The sequence below is a fragment of the Myotis lucifugus genome, unplaced genomic scaffold, assembly GCF_000147115.1.
Source record: "Myotis lucifugus unplaced genomic scaffold, Myoluc2.0 scaffold_387, whole genome shotgun sequence".
NCBI classification, from domain to species: domain Eukaryota; kingdom Metazoa; phylum Chordata; class Mammalia; order Chiroptera; family Vespertilionidae; genus Myotis; species Myotis lucifugus.
Window position 1 is genome coordinate 492,663 of NW_005871435.1, and position 12,310 is coordinate 504,972.

General features: G+C 39.0%; 1 protein-coding gene across 6 annotated transcripts in view; it reads right to left on the reverse strand.

The window, feature by feature from the left end:
* The window catches only part of AP2B1 (adaptor related protein complex 2 beta 1 subunit), a 96,870-nt gene that overhangs the window by 64,479 nt on the left and 20,081 nt on the right, over positions 1-12,310 (reverse strand). For all 6 annotated transcript variants that reach the window (XM_006101919.3, XM_006101918.3, XM_023743402.1 and 3 more), the window contains 5 exons: positions 6,067-6,257; positions 3,568-3,789; positions 2,927-3,047; positions 2,703-2,798; positions 1,662-1,777 (listed from right to left, as the gene is read on the reverse strand). In XM_006101919.3, coding sequence (XP_006101981.1) covers positions 1,662-1,777; positions 2,703-2,798; positions 2,927-3,047; positions 3,568-3,789; positions 6,067-6,257 — 746 coding nt within the window. The remainder of the gene's footprint in view (positions 1-1,661; positions 1,778-2,702; positions 2,799-2,926; positions 3,048-3,567; positions 3,790-6,066; positions 6,258-12,310) is intronic.

Genomic DNA, 12,310 nt, shown 5'->3' on the forward strand with positions numbered 1-12,310 from the left:
GGCCAGGCAATCCACATCTCTTTTTATAGAGATTTTTATGTTCTTTTCTCCCAAAATACCTGCACTAATGAAGTTTTTCTCCAAAGAAACAATTCAAATATTTATTTTTAATTTTATAGGTCTATAGCTCTCTCACTTTTACCATGTCGAATCTATCTCCTTGACTAATGTAGTTTTAAACATCAAAATGACATTATATATTAGAAGTAGACAAATAAATAATACACTTCATTGTTTGCTCTACTTCCACTGAATAAATCAGGTTTTTGATAATTCTTTCTTAAAATTAAACTGTCATAGCCCCTTACTAACACAAATCAGAAATGGACACATTTCTCTACCAATCATATTGTGATTATACATCTCCACCCTTAATCAAGAAGTTTAGAAACTCAACATTCCTCTTTTCTGAAGAGTGGCAAAAGTATATGGTTCTTTTTCCAAAATACCATTTTCAAAATTTTAAAAATATACATAAAACCAGAGGCCTGGTTCACAAAATTCGTGCACTTGGTGGGGGTTCCTCAGTCTGGCCTAGACCCTCTCCCAGTCCAGGAGCCCTTGGGGGATGTCCGACTGCCACGGAGGTGGGAGAGGCTCCTGCCACCCTGCTGTGTTCGCCACCCGTGAGCCTGGCTTCTGGCTGAGCGGTGCTTCCCCTATGGGAGCACACTAACCACCAGGGAGCAGCTCCTGCATTGAGTGTCTGCCCCCTGGTGGTCAGTGCGCGTCATAGCAACCAGTCGTTCCACCGTTCAGTCGATTTGCGTATTACCCTTTTATTACGTAGGATGCTTAATAAACCACTACTTTGCTAAAATATTTCTTCTAATTTTGAGTTCACCAGCAAGCTAACTTACTGCAAGTTGCTTCATTTAACACTATGTTTAGTAACCAACCAGAAGTTTCAGCACAAGGTATCTCTATAACTTTAAAGCAAAATGTAATTTAGGATGCTTACAAGACCTGGTCTTACTAGTATTTCACTCTTTCAGATTCCTTAACTGCTTGCTTTCAAAATCAATTCTAAAAAAAGTATTTTTGCTTCATAAACTAAGAGGCCTCAATGTGAAAAGTATGCGGGGTAAAAATGTAGATTTTATAGCTACATACATGGGAGCAACAAGAATACTTCAGAAAAGACCTGAGACCCTGGTAATTTACTGTTATCTGTTCTATAATTTTCCACAAAGTACTATGTTACATGCAAAGTGAACAGCCCAGCTGTCACCTTCCTGGTTTTTATAGTAGGGCAGTCAGACAATTTAATCATCCAAACTGAGACATTTCTGAGAGTGAAAGAGGGCACAATCATTAATTATGCCAGGTAACAGGTGTAAACTGGGATTATACATGGACAATCTGAAATATATGGGTATCCTATTTAATAGTAACTTCGCCACCAAAGAATCTGATTAACTTCAACATATGCCAATCAACAGTGCATATTTAGAGCTTCAATTCTTCTAAAAGTAATAAAGCAGGGTGAAAAATTAGGTTTTAATCCCTGTGCTAACTACCTTATATGTTTCTGATTTTTAATAAAGTATCCCATTATGACCAGTTACATTACAAAAAATAATTCTTACCTAGCCAATTTCAAAGTGCCTTACTTAAACATTTCCTAAATGATTTTAGGAAGAGGGGTAGATTGGACGTACTTGTTGGGATACTTGCGGAAGATGTCCCTGATGACAACTATCGCCTCTTGGACCACATAATTTACTTTGGTTTGGATGAGATCAAGCAATGTGCTCACACAACGTTCTGCAGATTGCTGTGAAGAGGAACATAATAAATGAGAAGTTAGATGATCTATCCAATAATACAACCTCAATATAAAAAAAATTCTGAAGCATACAGGCATATCAACTAAACTAGACTAAAAGATCAGGCACTTAAATTGACCAAGCAATCCTAGAGCCTGGGCTATCTGATGGAGATATATAGAGTTATAGATATATACAGACATATACTGACAGGTGAGTCCATTCAAATGAAAAGAATCATCTTATATATCCAGGAGAATAAAATGGGAAGAATAAGGCAAAGTAGAAGGTCTTTATCTGGAGTTCATGGGTAAGTGGAGACCAGAAAGGCAACTTTAAAACTCTTAAAATGTAATTGCCAAATTGTATATATGCATACAAGCATATTTTCCAGGAGAGAGTCCAGAGCTTTCATGGTAGTTTCAAAGTTATCTGTGATTCAAAAAACTCTTAAGAAAAACTTGCCATCTTTTGGGTTATATACCTAAAAATCTATGGCCTTAGATAAACTGCAATTTCTCAGTTTATAATTCATCTATAAAATAGAATTTAATATAGTAAACTTTCATTGATAAAGGGAGTATGAAAAAATACACGACAAAATTAATATATTGAAATTGTAAGTCATAGTTTTTAAAAGGAGATGGGCTCCAGATGAGAAATTCTAAAAATCAAGAACTGGTGTGGTTCAGTGGTTGAGCATCAAGCCATGAACCAAGAGGTCATGGTTCCAGTCCCAGAAACTAAAACCAGAAACATGATTAAAATGATTCCCTCTCTAGATAAGAGGAACCAGGGATAGCTACTTTTCATTAAAAATTCTTTAACTATGAGGTTTATTATTTTGATAAACTTTAAAAATGCATTTTAAAGAAAGAAGTAAAGAGAACACTCAATCCCATAACATGATCACAACTACCACCAGACACTTGCCTCCACCTTGATGGCACACCGTCCAATGGCCCGCACAGCTTTGCGAACAAAATCAACATCCACCTCCGTGGCATATTCCTTCAACTCGGCCAGAACCTGTTAAAAATCCAGGAAGTGAACAAACACCAAGGATTTTCAAACAGCAATTTAACAGCCTAACTTTTTCTGAAGGTCAGACCTTAAGATCTAAGTCATTATAAACTTGAGTCTACAAAAAGTCTGACCTGAGCAATATTGGCTTGAGATGCCAAACGAATCATGATGTCCAGCTTCTCTAGTTTAACATAGATGGGATCATTATACTTCACAAAGAAGACTTTGATTTCCTGCTTTAAGATTTCAGGCCTGTGATACATAGAAACACAAGATAAGGAAGGTGAAGCATTTATAGATATTTCCTGACTCTGTATTAGTATCTAATCTATGCCTCCCTGCTCTCCTCCCACCCTACTCCCCCTCAGGAAAAGAACTCAAAAACTTTCCTTTCACCCATCTACTCAGTTCCATTTAGCAGACTAGTTTTATCCCTTAAAGAGTCAGGGGTACATTCAGTGAAAAACTGCTAGAACAACAATCTGGTTCTAAACAATGACCTGAACCATATTAAGCAGGCACTAGCTAGTATGCTATTAAGAGACCCCTCAGAAAACAAACTGCATTGTAGAGAAACAACAGGCATTTATTATAGGAATACTCCCAAATCAATTGTGAGTTAGCCTCCTGACCCAGAGCAAGCTGTTAAGCCATACAACATTCTCATTTATATGCATTAAAAAGAGATTAATACTGGCCTCTTTAATATTGGTATTATTAAACTTAATTCAAAATTACAAACACTTTAATCACCAATTCACTTTTTCCCAACCTTTTCTGAACAATTAGGTTGATGTTCCTCAGGGCGACATACTGCACCTCTGGCTCCCCAGACAGCAAAGTGACAAGTGGAGGGGCCAACTTCTTCAGCAGCATATTATAGTAGTCAGAGTCCTTGGGTAACAACTCTAGAAATTTCATTAGGACTTTTACTGCTGAAAGCACCACTGCTGAGTTGGCATGAGATAGCCGGGGAGTTACCCGCTCACAGATGCTGAGGGATAAAAAAGGAAAGTTATCACCTTAAATTAAAATTTCTTTGCTCAATACAGTCTATAAAGCAGTATGTCAGAGCCCCATGGGCCAAGAAATTACAGAATCAGTTAGAAAAGTCAAAGCTCCATGCGTAGGTAAAATTGTAATCCAACATTGCAGAAGCCTCATTCCCAGCAAACTACAGGCAGAGCAGGGACATCAGAAAACTTTAGGAAACCAGCAATAAGGGGTTTTCAAACTGGAAGGAAACTAGCCAATACCCCAAACACTTGAAGTTCACACCATTTACCTTCTAGTTTTATAGTCCTCTGTCTCCCCATATTATGCAAGGACTCCCTGCCTCAACCTACAGGAAGTCAAATTAAGCATTCTGAGAGTGATTTCATACTGACAGGTATCAACCAACTGTGGTTGAAGATTTCACTGTTAAACTGCAGTAGGAGGTGGGTTGACAAGGAAAACTACCCAACCCTTTGCCTTCAGAATAAGGGAATCTCTGAAAGGTTTTTTTAACAATAGTACACCATTGCAATATTCTCCCAATCTATTCCCATTCTTCTAGCCCCTACCACCCACTTCAATGCCTCATGAAATCTTGACTATTTAATTATCTGTGGATGGGTCTTCAGAAATTAACCTAATTTTAATAGCTCTCAGGCAATGTAAATGGCTACTGATTATATCCAGTTAAAGATACAAGATAAATATACTGTGTTTCTTTCCCTCCCTGCTGCATCTGCTTGGCTAACTCCCTGACCTCCTTCAGGTCTTTATACAAATGCCACCTTCTCAGTTAGGCCTTCCCTGACCACCCTTTTATAAAATACAGCTCATCCCAATGCCCAGCATATCTTAAGATTTCTTCCCTACTTTATCTTTTTCATCAACACTTATCATCTGACATATGATATTTATCTTTATTTCTGCGCCATCCCTCAGAATGAGTGTTCTATGAGGGCTATGATTTATCTGTCCACTGTAGTATCTTTAGGGCCTGTAACAGTGCCTAGTACATAACTTGGGCTATATTTTCTGAGTGAATGAATGAATAAGTGTGAGATGTCAATGACCAACAGAAAATAAATTCTATGTAAAGTTCTTTCCAGAAGATATCTGTTCTTCTAATGATTGAAATAAACTACTAGGGTGAACTTTAGCTACTAAATTCAGAGGGAACAATTTCCCAGACAAGCAAAGAGCACTTATGTTATAGAAACTTGAGCTTCAGCCAGGCAAGGAAGGTTCTTATCTACCATATTAAAATATGTCAACTTAATAAAGAGCCAACATTTCTTCAGAAGAGCCAACATTTCTTCAAAAGATTGCGAGTTTAGCCCTGGCTAGTTTGGCTCAGTGGATAGAGCATCGGCCTGAGAACTGAAGGGTACCAGGTTCAATTCCGGTCAAGGGCACGTGCCCGAGTTGCGGGCTTGATCCCAATGGGGGGTGTGCAGGAGGCAGCCGATCAGTGGTTCTCTCTCATCATTGATGTTTCTATCTCTCTCTCCCTCTCCCTTCCTCTCTGAAATTAATAAAAATATATATACATTAAATAAAAAAAAAGATTGCGAGGTAAATTCCCAGTCTGGGCACATGCATGGGTTGAGGGTTCAATTCCCAGTTGGGGTGTGTATCGGAGGCAAGCAATTGATCTCTCTCTCTCCCTTTCTCCTCTCCCTCCCTCCCCCTTCCCCTATCTCTAAAATCAATGTACAATTTCTGATAGTCAAAGAAAATTTGAAACACTACAGTGGCCAAGGGCTGAGCAGAATAATCCAGGTGTGCCTCCCAAAATTTCCAAATTCAGACTGACATGATTTCTATAGTAATGGAAGACATCATATATTTTGCTGGCTCCAACACACTTTCTCTAGTACTGAATTATAGACACAGCTCAACTCAATAACTAGTATAAAGCCAATTACTATGTATCTGATCGAATAAAAAATTTGTCACTACAGTGAGAGATACTCACAAACCTTTCTTTGTCATATGGCCTTAGAACTGTTGTATGGGAGATGTAAGGCGATGATGATATAGCACAGCGTAACTATACTGTTCAAACAAGAAATGAAAAACACACATCTCTTAGAAAGAACTATTTTTGCATGGTTTACTCCACTACCTAAAATGTTCCTAAAAATACCATGGGGATAGCAGTATCTATCCCATAAGCCACTGATCTTCAACATATTAGTCTTTTATTCTAATATAAACACTAGAACTTATTAAATCAGTCAAGACTCCCAGATACTATCCAGAACACCAGACTGACCTCTGAGCCTCCCGGTCATCTTTAGGGTTGTAATTGGACAGGCAGTCCAGGATGAAAATCTGACCCCATTCGGTACACTCATTCAGGGCTGTTAGCAGCTTATTAATGTTCTGTGGGTTCAGATCGAGTAAGTTGCTGTTTGGGTGAGATTCACTGATTTCAGATAATGCTGCTACAGCATTAGCCACCACCTGGGAAAGAAGAAGAAATTACCTTTATTTACCAAGAACAGTACAACCACAGACAACTATAATCTCTCAATCACAAACCTCAAGTCATTCCTGAATGTTTTACCTAGTCTATTAGAAATAGATAAACTACTTTTAAAACATATATTAAACCTCCAATGATGGCATATACAGCTTCCTAGTGGTCAGACAACCCAGAATTAAAACAATTCATATATTAGCAGAAAGTCATACATAACTTACTATTAAAACATTAACAGTATTAGTAGTACTCAAAACTATCAATAGAATCAAGACATGAACAGATAAAAAAAAAAGCAGTGAAGTTTCAATATAAAACACATAATTTTATAGATGAATGGGTATGCATGTATTGGGGGGAGGGGAAAGTGGTGGGGAGATGACACCATCAATCATATCACAAGTCTTAGAGCAAGAAAATTTGAACTTGAAATCGTAGATCCCTATCTATATATAATCTATATATATAAAAGGTTAATATGCAAATTGTCCCTGCGGGAGTTTGACCAGCAGACGGGGAGTTCTATCGCTCGCTATGACGTGCACTGACCACCAGGGGGCAACGTGGAACAAAGGAGGGCCCCGGCCGGCAGCTGGGGAAGGGAGGCCCAGGCCAGCAGCCGGAAGACCCTGATCGGCCCTGATCGCTGACCAGGCCTAGGGACCCTACCCATGCACGAATTTCATGCACCAGACCTCTAGTTATATGATACTGGGAGGCACATAATCTCTGTGAAATCTCGTTTCCCCATCTGAAAACTAGGGAAAATTTAATCTACGTCCCAGCTTAGCTTTAGTTTGAGGATAAAATCAGATGACATACATATAAATTCTTTCTACAAAGCCTTATGCAAAATAAAGGTGGTAAAATTACCATAATTTATCAGTTTCAGAGTTTTCACATATACATCTCTGAAATTGGGATGCATTTTATAATCAACGGCACATCAAATTAATGTATTTTTCTCTCTTGGTAATGCAGAAAATAATAAAGCATCTTAGAATCAATGAAATATGGTATCTCAAATTTATCCTTCTTTCAGGCAGTATGATAAATAAAAAATTGCTACTGAGTAAAAGAAAGTACACTTGTATCCTGGTTACAGATATGGGATTTCATATTAGTTGAAACAAAAAAGGTAAAACACTCTACCAAACTTATAGATATTTCACATAAAAGAATAACTAACAAATCTACAACCAATGAATGTAATTTAAAACTTGCAAACACACCCACCCAAATCAAAGACTATACTATGGCCGCATGCAAGTAAATTTAAAACCACATTTTACAGTGAGGATCCCAGTTGTGATAAAAAATGAGTAAGATAAGGCTCCATATAAATATTCTGTAAGTATAGGTGAGATATTATAGGAGATAGCACCTTCAGTAATTATATATATTGAAAAGATTATCTAGAACAATGGTTCTCAACCTGTGGGTCGCGAACCCTTTGGCGGTCAAACGACCCTTTCACAGGGGTCGCCTAAGACCATCCTGCATATCAGATATTTACATTACGATTCATAACAGTAGCAACATTACAGTTATGAAGTAGCAACAAAAATAATTTTATGGTTGAGTCACAACATGAGGAACTGTATTTAAAGGGCCAGAAGGTTGACAACCACTGCTCTAGAATGTCAACTCATTGTTAATTCTTACTAAAGTCCCTTGGTAAAAATTTGAGAAACTAAGAGTTGTACATTATCCTTTTACTAGCAAGAGAAGAAACCTAATACGCATGATTTAGCTATTGATTTTAATATCCACATTATCTGGATAGTCTGTAGATTATTCCAGAATATGATTTTGCCTAGAAGATAAAATCTAGAGAGTATTATTTTTTAATCAAGTAATAATACCCTTGTGATAATATCCATTATTATGTTAAGGATAATGACACCACAAAGGGAATCATCTTCATCTATAATTTAGTGATCAGAATAAAATTCAAAGATGAAAAATCAAAGGCTCATTTGATAAGTATGATTAAGGATATAATATTTTACTGGTAGTAAAACCAATCAGAAAGAATTATCTAGTCCACCTACTGCTGCATGGTGGCATGTATAAGGCTCTTTTCTGACTTAATTTTTGTTTGCTACCTCCACCATCAAACAGGGGATTTAGTGAAAAATAAAAGGCATAAAGAGTGAAATAATAATCCCCTCCATCATCTCAGTGCTTTACATACAGGGAAAAGATATTTTATTTCCCATGTACAATATACTTGATAGACCTGATTACAGTTAAAGGATCAAAATATCACCGGAAGCCCTGGCTGGTTTGGCTCAGTGAACAGAGTGTCGGCCTGCGGACTGAGGGGTCCCAGGTTCAATTCTGGTCGGGGGCATGTGTCTTGGTTGCAGGCATATCCCCGGTTGGGGGTGTGTAGGGGGCAGCTGATCGATGTTTCTCTCTCATCGATGTTTCTGGCTCTCTATCCCTCTCCCTTCCTCTCTGTAAAAAATCAATAAAATATATAAAAAAAAATATCACCGGAAGACCAAATGCCTGTTTTTGTCTACTGCTGACAACAAATGTCTAGCCTTAGTTTCCAGTTGTCCAAAATAAACATCCTACTACAACTTACTATTTCTGCTAGTCAAATCCTTCTAATGTTAAAAACAAAAAAGTTAAATATGAGGTATGTTAATAGGAAATGTAGAGGAAAGGGTGAGAATTGGGGGAATTAAAAACATTGGGGAGACCAAAAAAAAAGAAGAAAAAAATGTACGGGCCACCAAAAAAGAAAAAAGAAAAAAAGAAGAAAAAAAAAAATTGGGGAGAGCCCTGGCTGTGTGGCTCAGCTGGCTGGAACGTTGTCCTGTACACCAAAAGACGGCAGGTTTGATTTCCCAACAGGGCATATGCCTGGGTTACAGGTTCAACCCCGGGATGAGGCACATGTGGGAGGCAACTATCAATGTTTCGATGTTCTTTTTCCTCTCTCTCTTTCTCTCAAAAACACACACACACTCTATCTCAAACACACACAAACTTAAAAAAACAACAACATTGAGAGGAAAGAGAACAGAAGGATGCTGAACAGAATGAACAATTAGAATTCCTTTGTTATTGTCACAGGCTATTATTATAAATTAAACCAAGTGTACACTGCAGCTAATGAAGTATATATTCTGGTGGTTAAATAGGCAATTTTCACTTATTATCACATTAAAACAAAAGAAGGAAATAGGAAAAAGTCACTCTAATTAAAAGATCCAGCAAGATCAGATTATCTATAATAAAAGCATAATATGCAAATCGACCAAACAACTGAACAGCAGAACAACCATCCAGACGACCATGCTATGACATGCACTGGCGCCAGGCCAGCCAAGGCGGGTATGATACGATTGGTCGGGGGGCCTACGTGATCACCCCAAAGAGGGAGGCCCAGGTCATCCTCTGAGTGGCGACTGATCACGGAGCCCCGTCAGGGCACATGCCCGGGTTGCAGGCTTGATCCCTGGTGTGGGGCATACAGGAGGCAGCCTGTATTCTCTCTCATCATTGATGTTTCTAACTCTCTCTCCTTCTCCCTTCCTCTCTGAAATCAATTTAAAATAAAATAAAATAAATTTAAAAGAAGGTTATATCTCTCTCACTTGAACCATCACATATTACATTTTTCATGAATTTGAACTAACACATGTAACATTTTTCACTCTAGAAACTTGGTATTTCTTAAAAAACACTACCATGAAGAGAACAATGGCCTTTTAACTATAAACTCATAAAAATTAGAGTTCCCAAGAAAGAAAGGGTTTCTAAATAAAGTTTTGTATTAAAAAATGAATTTATAAGGTTTCTTGAGTTTTATAAATACGTTAGCTGCTTTATAAAAAGTTGACATCTAGCTTTAGCTGGTTTGGCTCAGTGGATGGAGCGTTGGCCTGCGGACTGGAGGGTCCCGGGTTTGATTCCGGTCGAGGGCACTTTTTTATTGATTTTTTACAGAGAGGAAGGGAGAGAGATAGAGAGTTAGAAACATCAATCAGCCGCCTCCTGCACATCTCCTACTGGGGATGTGCCCGCAACCCAGGCACATGCCCTTGACCGGAATCGAACCTGAGACCTTTCAGAACACATCCATAGGGTCAAAAATATGTATTTTTAAAATTCATCTAACTTGTCAATTATGCTAAGTTCTGTTCTTTGGGGGACTGCAACTAAACATTCCTCCTCCCCATTATATCCCACTCCACCTAGACCTACTATAGTATGTCTACTTTACATGTCTTTCCCTGCCTTAACTAAGAGATTTGATAATTCCATTCAATTTGTTAGTTCCTTATAGACCCTTGGAATCTGAATTTTTTAAGGTAAGCAATTTGTGTTTTTACTTACTCGATACTATACTTACTAGAGTTAAACAAAGAGATAAAATATAATAATAGGCAAAATGTATTGAACACTTACTATGTCCCATTAATCCTCACAGCAACTCTGAGGTAGTTGCTATCAAAATCCACCTATTACAGATAAGAAAACAGGCTTTTAAAATGAATTTATAAGTATAGGATTAGAAAAATTCAGTGATTTGCTTAGTCAACACAGCCAGAAAAGGATAGTGCTTGAATATGAACTCAAGTTCTGTATCTGATTCCAGTGTCTGAGTACTAATCATTCCGCATTCAGCATTTAAGAAGTTCTGAGAGCTGTGCACTTAAACTGAGGGAAAGGAAAGAAAAATCAGAGTTGGGAGAGGACCCTATAATCACATTATTTCCAGGCAAAGGCAACATACAGATTTATACAAGCAGGAAAATTTATTCTTCTACTTCATGTATTTCAGAAATAATCAAATCCTGATAGCACTCAGAAGCAAGATTTACTATCTCTCTATATAAAACCCTAATATGCAAACAGACGGAACAGTGGAACAACCAGCCAGTCGCTATCATGTGCACTGACCACCAGGGGGCATACGTGGAACATGGCGGGCGTCAGCTGCGGCGAGATAGTGAAGCAGGTGAGCGGGGCGCCAGACCAAGGCTGGGCACCAGTCGCTATCACTGGGACAAGCCTCTGGTGGTTACTGAAAATTCCTTGCTCCCACGACCTGCAGTTCTGCCTGGCGCTTGCCCCTGCTGCCGGTGCCGGCCCCTCTCTCACCTGCTACCAGAGCTGGAGCCCCCACTCGCACCCTCTGCTGGTGCCTGGTGCCAGTTGCCGGCCCTGATCGCACTCCTCAGGGCTTCTCCACCTCTCCATGCTCCTTAGAGGCCATCGGGGGCCAGCAGCCGCCTCTCGCTCCTGCTGCCAGCAATGGCCCTGCTCTCGCCCACCAGCAGTGGGTGCAAGGGGGCTGATGCCGTTAGCGAATGGGAGTGGCGGCGGTAGGAGCGGGGCTGATGACAGACAGGGGACCAGGAGCCGTGGTGGGAGGGGCTGAGTTGGGCGCAGAGGAGGGGCCAAGACCCGCCCCTGTGCCCACCTCAGCCTCACGACCCACAGTTCCTTTCAAGGTGCACGAATTCATACACTAGGCCCCTAGTCTAGCTATAAAATCTTATTTATAAGCTATCTCTATCTTAATGCAGAAATTCTGAGGACATAAATTTGGCCTCATATTTTCAAAAAGGAGCAAGCTGAAGTGGTAGATATGGTTAGAATAAAAATGATCCTGTATAAAAGAACTCTAGAGGAAATCTAGATATACACACTAGGAGTGGAGTATCACAGATAGAAGCTCCTTTATGAGAAATCTCTCCAATTCCCTTGTCTCTGATTTTCATCCTGCATTCTAGTTTCACTCTTTTCATAGTCCCAGAACCCAGGAAAGACATCACCTTCCAGTACAGTGACTTCCTCCTATTAACTAAATTACTACTTAGACTCTAAGAGGATTTTCATTTCTGGCAGTGACATTCAAGTGTACACTCTCTGAACAGATTAATGCTTCAGTTTTCCCGTTCAATGTATAATCCTTTTGGTTGGTGTCCCTGAAGACCTGAATATAATGAAAGCAGAAGAATTGACCAAAACTATTAGAATGAAATATATAGTTTCATCCTATGGTTTA